The sequence below is a fragment of the Engraulis encrasicolus genome, chromosome 5 (assembly GCF_034702125.1).
Source record: "Engraulis encrasicolus isolate BLACKSEA-1 chromosome 5, IST_EnEncr_1.0, whole genome shotgun sequence".
Taxonomy (NCBI): domain Eukaryota; kingdom Metazoa; phylum Chordata; class Actinopteri; order Clupeiformes; family Engraulidae; genus Engraulis; species Engraulis encrasicolus.
The window spans coordinates 35,911,836-35,921,732 of record NC_085861.1 but is presented as its reverse complement, the minus strand read 5'-3'; the positions used below and the strand labels follow the sequence as shown (position 1 = coordinate 35,921,732).

The 9,897-nt window shown below is 43.4% G+C and overlaps 1 protein-coding gene across 1 annotated transcript; it reads left to right on the top strand.

Moving 5' to 3' along the window:
• The first annotated feature begins 587 nt into the window (after window positions 1-587).
• On the top strand, window positions 588-9,573 carry cnr2 (cannabinoid receptor 2). Its single transcript, XM_063198186.1, has 5 exons — window positions 588-601; window positions 2,785-2,851; window positions 3,471-3,702; window positions 5,215-5,371; window positions 7,617-9,573. Exons 1-5 carry the CDS (start codon window positions 599-601, stop codon window positions 8,355-8,357), a joined length of 1,200 nt encoding a protein of 399 aa, XP_063054256.1. The 5' UTR covers window positions 588-598; the 3' UTR covers window positions 8,358-9,573.
• The last annotated feature ends 324 nt before the right edge of the window (window positions 9,574-9,897 follow it).

The following is a 9,897-nucleotide window of genomic DNA, read 5'->3' as shown; positions in this document are numbered from 1 at the left end:
AGAGGACATTGACATTGCTCTTCATTTGAAAAAATAATATTCAAGTAGCAGTCTAGCCTAAACAGAATGCCATTTATAAATAGAGGCATGAACAGTAAAGATAAGACAGGAACCGCTTCATCTATGACAAGAGCTACGTAAGTAGAACAGTTGCTCTTGGGGATGAAATTATTTTGCACCCTTCCATCTGTGTCACTACCCCTCCCCTTGTTCCTCCTTTTTTCTTCTCTACCACTACTCCCCTCATTCCTCTCCTCTGTCTAACACACTTTCCCTCATCCCTCTCTCCTTAACCATCCTTTTTCTTTTCTCTGTTAGCCACCCCCCGGCCCAGCTCTTGCCTCCTATCACCAATTTTTTAATCCCTCCCTCCTCTACAACACCACTCCTCTCCTCCTTCCTCTCCTCTCCTCTCTCTCACCCCTGTCTCATTTTGTCATTGGTTGTTGGGGGCGGGGACTTGTCTTGCAATCAGAGCAGAGCAGCGGTGTCAATATGAGCTATAGATGCTCCATTCCGAAGTGAATTTTCATGAAGAATATTCATACTTATAGTGAAAGCAGTCAGACGGAGACGCAGACCAGGATATCACACAGCTATGGTAGGAACATCCAACTTTTTTGTGCTATGTCTTCCCATGCTGTGTCCAAAGCAGCATCGGAAATTTTCACAATGGCATGTCATTTATTATTTGGCATGGTTGTACTGTGTTAATGCATCATTTTTTTGTAATCGGATGGAAAAGAAACAAAGAAAAAAGATACAAACGTTTGTATGTCTGCAGTACTCATGTTCAGTTAAGCAGGGGTTTGGTGTTGTGGTTTCACAGATGACAGTTAGGAGCTATACATACAGTAACCTGAGTGTCATTCTGCCATCACTCACCACCCGTCAGCATTAATCAACTTCAGTTCAAAATGAGTTGAAGTATACACATTTCTTGGATGAGGTTTTGTGTGTATTTTTCAGTGACGGCAGGGCATCACGCTCCCAATGATGCAAATGGAGCACCTTACGCAAAAGCCTTTATCTCTCAGAAGAGTGTGCCAGTGGTTGCTAACAGGGGAAGTACACTCGGGCCGTTTGCAATGACTGTGGCTTATTGTTCGTGCTGCTCATTTCCTGAGTGTTGCCTCAGACTTCTGAAACTTTTTTTGTTTTTTTGTGTTTCATTCAGTGATTGCTGATGCTTTAAATGTGTACAAATTCCCCATGTTACAGTATAGCATTCGTAGTCCACAGTTTCGAGTAATGTATTTCTTTTATTATGGGTGCCCTCTGATATAGAACTTGAGTGACCAGTGAAATGGGAAGTGACACTCGCAATGAAGCGTGTACGGACAGGAGCAGGGGTGCTGCACAAAAGGCTAATTATGACATACATGATGTTTAGAACATGTCCATGACATGTTTGTGCTCCAAATGAGCTGTTCAAACTGTACTTATTTGGGCTGTGCAGAAGCCTTCCTTTCATTAAAGATTTAAATTGCTGGGGCATTGATTTAAAAGTGAATTGGAGATACTGATGATTTTTTCATTTCAAACTTGTTGAAGACACATGTCTCTAGGGCCGTCATGGTGTCAATGTTGTGCTGCTTCACATGAAATACAACATATTTTGTAAAGGAGTCTTTGAAATTGCATTTGCAATACAATTAAGTTATACTCAGGGGACCAAGAGAAGGTGGTGCCTGTTTTAAAGCTGGCTGTCTTCAATATAGGCCTAAAGTGCAGGGGAAAATCCTGGTTTGTGTTCATAGTGCGGCCCTCGAGAACCTTGACGAATTTGTGGCCCCTCGAATGAAAAGGGTTCCAACATTAATGTTTCATGGCTGATACTACTGTTCTTGGGCAGCTTATTGCTCTATGGATTGTGCACTATGACTAGCACTTGGCAGACACAGTTACCGCCACTCTAACATCACTGGAATTTCTGTTTTGTCTGCTTTTGTCCAGCAGAGGGAGACATTTAGCTGTTCACGGTTCATCAGTACTCTTTTAGTCAGTTCTCTTCTAGTTCTTGAATTCCGTTATGTAGAATACTCACCCTATAATTCATAATATTTGATGTTTTTTTTTCTCTCTCTCTTTTATGATGATACACATACCCCCAACTTGGTCAGCTCTAGTTTAGTTTATCGGTGGATCTGTGACCTGACTTGTCTTGCAGCAATTTTACTGAAAGCTGTTTCCTTTGAGTCCTATGCCAAACACTTTCCGGCATCCAGACCAGCGACCTTAACACCATTGTCGTCCCTGAGGATCTCTGGGCTCCCTGAGCAGTTCTGTCAGGATGCTTCGCCAGCGCTCATCTGCTAAAAGCCCCTCAGATGATGGGAATAGCTTGTCTGGCATGTCTCACCTCTGGAAAATCCAATAAGACTGACTATCCCCCACGGCAGTGCAGATTATTGAAGAAAGAAAAAAAAGAAAGTGGTGTCTGAAGCAAGATGCATAAGAGGATGGAAAAGTGGGTGGGAGGGATTGATTGTCTGGCTTTACCACAGAATATTTTCGAGAATACGGTATAAACTAGATTTTGCATTTGCATCAAACAAAACAGTCATTCTGAATGTTATCATATTACATAATGCCATTTTATAATCAATAAACGTATCACTATCCCAAAGAAAATAGTCTGCTTTTAAACATTTGTGATGAGACGAGCAATAACTATAATTTATGGCCAGATAAAGGCTCAAAGCCATGCAACTGTGTTCTGATGTTCATGCAACTATAACCTTTGGCCATAAAGGTTCAAAGCCATGCAACTGTGTTCCGCAGGAAACCACAGAGACATTTTCAGGCAGCAGCCCACTATGCAGTAATGACAGCTCGCCTGGCCCCACAGGTAAGTATCTCATTAATGACAGTTAGCACAGTGCGCCTGGCACCAGGCATCATTTGTTGCCATATGAACCCTCATAACACTGCACACACACTCACAAAGGCTCGCTCGCACACATGCGCGCACGCACACGCACACACGCACACACACACACACGTGTGTGCACCCACGCACATACATACACACAGGCAATCTAAACTTGTATAGCCTACCATACAGCATAATCTAATAACATTACAAAGGAAGGGGGCACTGTCTATGAAAACCCACTTAATTGAAAGATCCCATGTGCCATTATTGCCGTCACTGGTTTAAAACAATAAATAAACCTTTCTCAACTCTAAGCTTTCCTTGTGACGTTGCTCATACAATATGTAGTCCTGAAATCGCCATTGTCCTCCTTTGCGCTTAATATGAATTTGACATGTTTTGAGCTATGGCAGTTTATACTTGAGACTTTTATACTTGAGTTAATATGGCAGTCGAGATTGTAACATAGCAGTCCACTGACAAATTTTCCTTTCCAAGGCCAATGTCCAACCTGGCAGAGTGAGGTGACAGTAAAAAAAACATTCTATTCTATTCTATTCTATTCTATTCTATTCTATTCTATTCTTCCCAGACCCCTTGTCCAATCAGAGTGAATGCATGAAGCTGTACCATGTGCTGTCGGAGCGTGAGCGGCGTGCCATTGGTTCAATCTGCTTCTTGGCGGGCCCCCTGACCCTCCTGGAGAACCTGCTGGTCCTGGGTCTCATAGTCTGCAGCAGGGCACTGCGCAAGCGGCCATCTTACCTCTTCATAGCCAGCATAGCCCTGGCAGACACTTTTGCCAGCTGCTTCTACACCATCAGGTGAGTGAGTGAGTGAGTGTGTGTGTGTGTGTGTGTGTGTGTGTGTGTGTGTGTGTGTGTGTGTGTGTGTGTGTGTGTGTGTGTGTGTGTGTGTGTGTGTGTGTGTGTGTGTGTGTGTGTATGTGTGTGTGTGTGTGTGTGTGTGTGTGTAAATGTCTGTGTGTTGATGTGGGTTTCACTGATTCTGTGAGACGCTTTGATATGAAGTGTGTGTGTGTGTGTGTGTGTGTGTGTGTGTGTGTGTGTGTGTGTGTGTGTGTGTGTGTGTGTGTGTGTGTGTGTGTGTGTGTGTGTGTGTGTGTGTGTGTGTGTGTGTGTGTGTGTGTGTGTAGATTAGTTCGGTGTAGCCCCCAAATTAAAGAGCTGGAGGAGTAGAGTGCTTACAACAGCTTGAAAAAGCTTACATCTGTCCAAAGATGCACCCACATACAATGGCAACGATGTGTGTGTGTGTGTGTGTGTGTGTGTGTGTGTGTGTGTGTGTGTGTGTGTGTGTGTGTGTGTGTGTGTGTGTGTGTGCGTGTGCGTGTGCGTGCGTGCGTGCGTGCGTGCATGACCATTAGGTGAGATGACTGTGTCTCATCCATAGCTAAAGTGCCCATAGGCCCACATTGCTCCAGAGACTGTTGGATTTCTGTAAACCAAGAATCACAGAAGAGTCTATGTTCGTGTTGTGGAATTGGAGCAAAAATACAAACATATTGAAACTAAGTCCATGCAGATGCCCCCAATTGGCAGAAGTATATCCCCAATCCCCTCAAAGATTACTATACAAAGCTACTGCACTCTTGACCATGTGAGGCCTCCAAAATATATGCAGCTCATTTACTGGGCCTATTAAAGTGTCAGCTGAAAGGATTTGATGCAAACATGTCCATTCTTTTGTTATGGCACAAACAAAAAGTCAGTCATGTAGAAAGTCTGCCATCCTGAAAATTACCTCCAAAATTGAATTAATTCCTGTGATTATTATTATTATGGATGGAGTGTTAGTATAGGCTACTAGATATACTTGTGGTTACTTCCATATGTAACCGAAGGCTTCCTGTGCAGACTGCCACTCAAGGCTCCGACTTACAACCTTGTGGTTCACGCTCCAATTCAGCATGGTATAGGTACAATGCCACTGACATAAAGGTCTTCTTCACCTGTAAGAGGCTTTGGGTGGGAGGTTTACTACTGTTATACAAAGTTATCACACTATCTGCAGCAAGGCAAAACATTACATTACATTGCATTTAGCTGACGTTTTAGTCCAAAGCAATTTAGGTAGAAGTACAGGGGTTACAGTATGGAGCAGTGTGGGGTTAGGTGCCTTGCTCAAGGGCACCTCAGACATCATGGAGTGAGATCGAGAGTGGAAGGGTGGGATTGAGATCTGCAACCCTGTGATCTAAGCCCGCCTACTTAACCACCAGGCCACGGCTGCCATAAAATAGAATAAAACCATAATATCCCTGCCTCTTCATAAGGAGGATCAAATGACAGCTGTTCAGCTGGTGTGTATTGCAGCTTTCTGGACTTCCACCTGTTCCAGCGCTGTGACGACCAGGCGGAGTACCTATTTAAGCTGGGAGGGGTCACCATGTCCTTCACAGCCTCCGTGGGCAGCCTGCTGCTCACCGCCCTGGACCGATACCTCTGCATCTACCAGGCCTGCAACTACAAGGTTCACTTTGTGAAATATACTGTACTGTATAATAACCATAAATGCTTTACCATCACCGATACCTCTGCATCTACCAGGGCTTCAGCTACAAGGTTCACTTTGTGAAATATACTGTTGTATGTTATCACCATACAGTCACTGTAAATGCTTTACCACCACAATACCTCTGCATACCAGGCCTCCAGCTACACGTTTTACTTTGTAAAATACACTGTAAACAGGCCACTAAATTAAACTTTTTTCATAACCAGGCAAAAGTAGATGTCTGGATATTAATCTTACCAGCCAAACCCTCACTCACTAAAGGGTCAAAGTGGCTAGGAAGTTGGTCTTTTCTACCAGTCAAACTGAAATTTCGCCAGCATTTGGCCAGTTGGCTGGTGTTGATTTAGAGCTATGCTTGTAAACATAATGTAAAATATAGTACGATACTGCTTAAATATGCAGTATAAATAGCAGGCCTACTGTAGTTGTACCACCACCTAGACCCCCTGCATCTACCAGGCTTCCGGCTACAAGGTTTGTCCTTGTCTCACTGTCTTATCAACTCATATTGCAGTTAACATTTGTTGGGTTACAGATTCCGTTGTTACAGTACCAAAACAGCAAGATCGTTTCCTATTTACCTATTTTTTTAACCTCTTAAGCTTCGGAGGGCCCTGTACCGGGTCCAATGAAACTTAAATGTCAACTTGATCTTCATTCCGCAATTGTTTGTAATCCAGGTGGTGTAATAAACCCAGGAACATATATATCATTGGAAAGCTTAGACCCTCAGGAATACATTCAGCACTACTTTACAGAGGTTTGAACATATTGTATGTGCATTATTATCAATTTATTACACAATGTCACCTTTCAAATTTGACCCCCTCAAGCACCCCTCGCCTGATGTCTCCCTACCTTCCTAGGATGAGTGGACATCCAAACATGAACATATCCTTATCAGCATGGTCTCAAAATGTCTGTTGCAATCCAAGGTTTATGACAGTGTAGTTTTTTTTAAAAAACTTTATTTCAACCACAAGTTGTACAACTCCACTCAAACTAAACCACTTTATTGTGAAAAAAAAAACCGATCATGGGTTTTTTTTCCCCTCAGGAATTGTGCTGTGTTTGCCTACACTTCCATATTTTTCATATGATCAATGGTATTCCACATGGTCCCCAGACTGTGCTGATTACATGGGCTCTGTTAGACTGTGCTGATTACACTGAGTGGCTCTGTGACATTCCTACTGTACCCTGAAAGACAATCTTTAGAAGAGAAGGAGGCAGGTCCTGTTTCACACAACTTTGTGTTGGCTCATTTGCTTTGAATGACTGCAGCTCTCTCAGAGCAAGAGCTAGAAACTCCATTCAAAGACTGAATGATAGCCCAGAGTCCAGGTTTTCTCTTCTGTATTACACTCAGGGACAGAGGAACCTCAAATCTGCTCAACAATAACCCTTTCTTCCCATGTTTTTACTGTACATAGTGTACAGTACAGTACAGTACTGTACAGCAACATCTCTGTAATACTACCCAAAAGGCATATCCAACCATGGCAGATGACTGTATAACACCTCAAGGGGTATGCTTTCATATGTGACCATGATAAGGCTTCTAGGTTCTTGTACAGTAAGACCTTATATGGGGGGTGCACTTTGACTAACTAAAAAAAAAATACAAAAACACACTTGATAAAACGCATGTGTATATCCACACACAATTGTCTTGGTAAAGGTCATATATAACTGTAGCAAGTTCTCCTTTGACAAACAGCTTCAGTAGACCTGTGATTAAGTCTTAAATATGTTTCCAAGGCCAAATGTATCAGCTATACTGCTGAAATGTAGGCATTTCTAGGGGTCTTCATTAACGCATTTCAGAAAAAAGATGTTCTAACCCCTGTAAGTCATTGGCAGTACATCACAAAATCTTCTACAGAGTCTCTGCTTTCAAATGGTACCAGCCACTTNATGATGGGTCAAAGTATGCAGACACAGGAAGCATCTAAGTAAAAGCTTAAAAAAAACCTCAAAAATAGCCCCGAAGTTTACAAACCCACAGTATGCATGAATATACATCTATGGATCAACTGACGATGATGAAGTATGATGATGTGCTATGTGAATATATATATATATTTTAATTAAGATATATATTTTTTAATGATGTAGGTGCTGAAGAGGCATGCATTAGTGTCCGGAATGTGAACCCTAAAATCAATGTTAGCATCTTATTTCCTTTGTAATCTTGTAGGTGCTGATGACGCGTGGGCGGGCCCTGCGTGGCTTGGTGGCTCTGTGGGCCGTGACGGTGCTGCTGTCCTTCCTGCCACTAATGGGGTGGAGGTGCCCCACGCAGCTGCAGCCTCCCTGCTCACGCCTCTTCCCCTACGTCAGCCACCTGTACCTGGCCAGCTGGGTCAGCTTCATCCTGCTGCTGCTGCTGCTCATCGTGGTGTCCTACGTGCTCATCCTGTGGAAGGCCCACCGGCATGAGGCGCTGGTGTCCGCCTTGCAGCAAGGTCCGGGGCCGGGGGCGGGTTCAGGGGCGGGCATGGTCACTCAGGGCGGGCAGGCGCGCATGCGGATGGACATCCACCTGGCGCGCACACTGGGCCTGATCCTGCTCATTATGGTGGGCTGCTGGCTGCCTGCGCTCTCCTTCATGCTGGCCGATGTGGCAGTCATGCTCAGCCGCGACCAGCAGAGGGCGTTTGCCTTCTGCAGCACGCTGTGCCTGGTCAACTCCTCGGTCAACCCGCTGCTGTACGCGCTGCGTTGCAGGGAGCTACGTAGGGAACTGAAGAGTGTTCTGTGCCAGGTCACGGAGAGGCTCTGTGCCCCCTGTGGGTTTGGGAGTGGGGCAGGGCAGGAGTTCAGGGGAGAGAGGAGCAACTGCAGCTTACCTCTTGACAATGATGATGACACCAATTTGACTGGGGCTGTTTTAGAGTCGGTGTCTAAAAGGGTGGACACAGCAGAACAACGCAGCTGAGGAGTTAATATAAAAGGCAAATGGATTGTGTGTGCGTGTGTGCATGTGTGCGTATGTGTGCACGCACATGTGCATGTGTGGGTTAATGCAGGTGGATGATGGATTGGTGTACTTTGTTCTTATGAGTTGTTTCATGGTTTGCTTTGTTTACTCACTATTGTGGACAGTAGACTACATGACAAAGTGAACTAGAAATGTTGAGATGGTGGTCATAAAAACCTGATCATCCTTCACAAGTGCACATCAAACACACAACATGAAGTAAGGAAGTAATAATAGAGACAGTTTAAGATAGAGAGAGACTTTGGTAATAAGGCAGGAGTGTCCAACTCATCTCAGTTCAGGGTTCACATACAGGCTATCTGATCTCAAGTAGGACGGACCAGTAACACAATTGCAAAATATTGCACATTTCTGCTTCTAATTGGAATCACATTGCTAGTCAATCATCTTGTTGTGGATGACAGCTCAGGATCATTTACTGGAAAAGACAACCAAAAAAGAAATTTGTTCTCAAGTACTTTAAGCCTGAAATCTCAGAAATTCATAGCAATTTTTTTGTGATGGGCAACAGATTTGATTCTGATTATCACAGTATTACTTCCCCCCCATCTGGCCCCATTTGTTATGTTTGAGGCCCATGTAATAAGGAGTCAGGAAGTTTTAAATGGTAGTAACCATAGTAGCCTCTAGAGAGGGCTAATGAGCAACATACAACTCACTATTCAATTAGGTTAATTACTGTATTTTTTAATTTGTACAATTTAATACACAATAAAGCACAACACAAACATGTTTTTGTTAAACATAATCATTTGACTACGCATGCTTGTTGTGTGTGTTACAAAATGCCCAAGCATCCCGTTTAGAGAATTGTATGCTGTAGTTTGTGTATTAGGTAAATTTACTAAAAAAATATCTATTTCAATATGTGTTTCAAAACTGCAGATCTAGCTAAATTCCACTGATGTTTCTAGACTAGAAGAGCTTGTTCAGTGCTTTGGATTTCATTCAATACAGAGGGAGAACATTTTTTTTTTTTTACCTATGACACTGCTTTTAGATCACAATGCCACAAACTGACCTTTCCCCTTCTGCGTTGTTTCTCTCTCTCTCTCTCTCTCTCTCTCTCTCTCTCTCTCTCTCTCTCTCTCTCTCTCTCTCTCTCTCTCTCTCTCTCTCTCTCTCTGTGTGTGTGTGTGTGTGTGTGTGTGTGTGTGTGTGTGTGTGTGTGTGTGTGTGTGTGTGTGTGTGTGTGTGTGTGTGTGTGTGTGTGTGTGTGTGTGTGTGTGTGTGATTCTAGATGATCTCGTCTGTAGTATTTAAGGGCAATGTTCAAACTTACTGACCCCCCCCCCCCCTTTTTTTTTTTTGAAGCAAAAATAAAGTGACATGAACTTAAAAGAAACGGACAGATGACGGCTACATGTCTCATGTCTCTTTTCAGCTTATGCTATGAATATAGCCACACGTTGCACTCTGATGATTGACAATCTCTCCATCATAAGATACACTGTAGGCCTAACTTGCTTTGACATTA

Excerpts from the sequence above, each read along its gene's own strand:
- cnr2 (XM_063198186.1), top strand. Across the intron at positions 2,852-3,470 it reads CAGCTCGCCTGGCCCCACAG|ACCCCTTGTCCAATCAGAGT; the intron begins GTAAGTATCTCA and ends TATTCTTCCCAG. Across the intron at positions 5,372-7,616 it reads ACCAGGCCTGCAACTACAAG|GTGCTGATGACGCGTGGGCG; the intron begins GTTCACTTTGTG and ends GTAATCTTGTAG.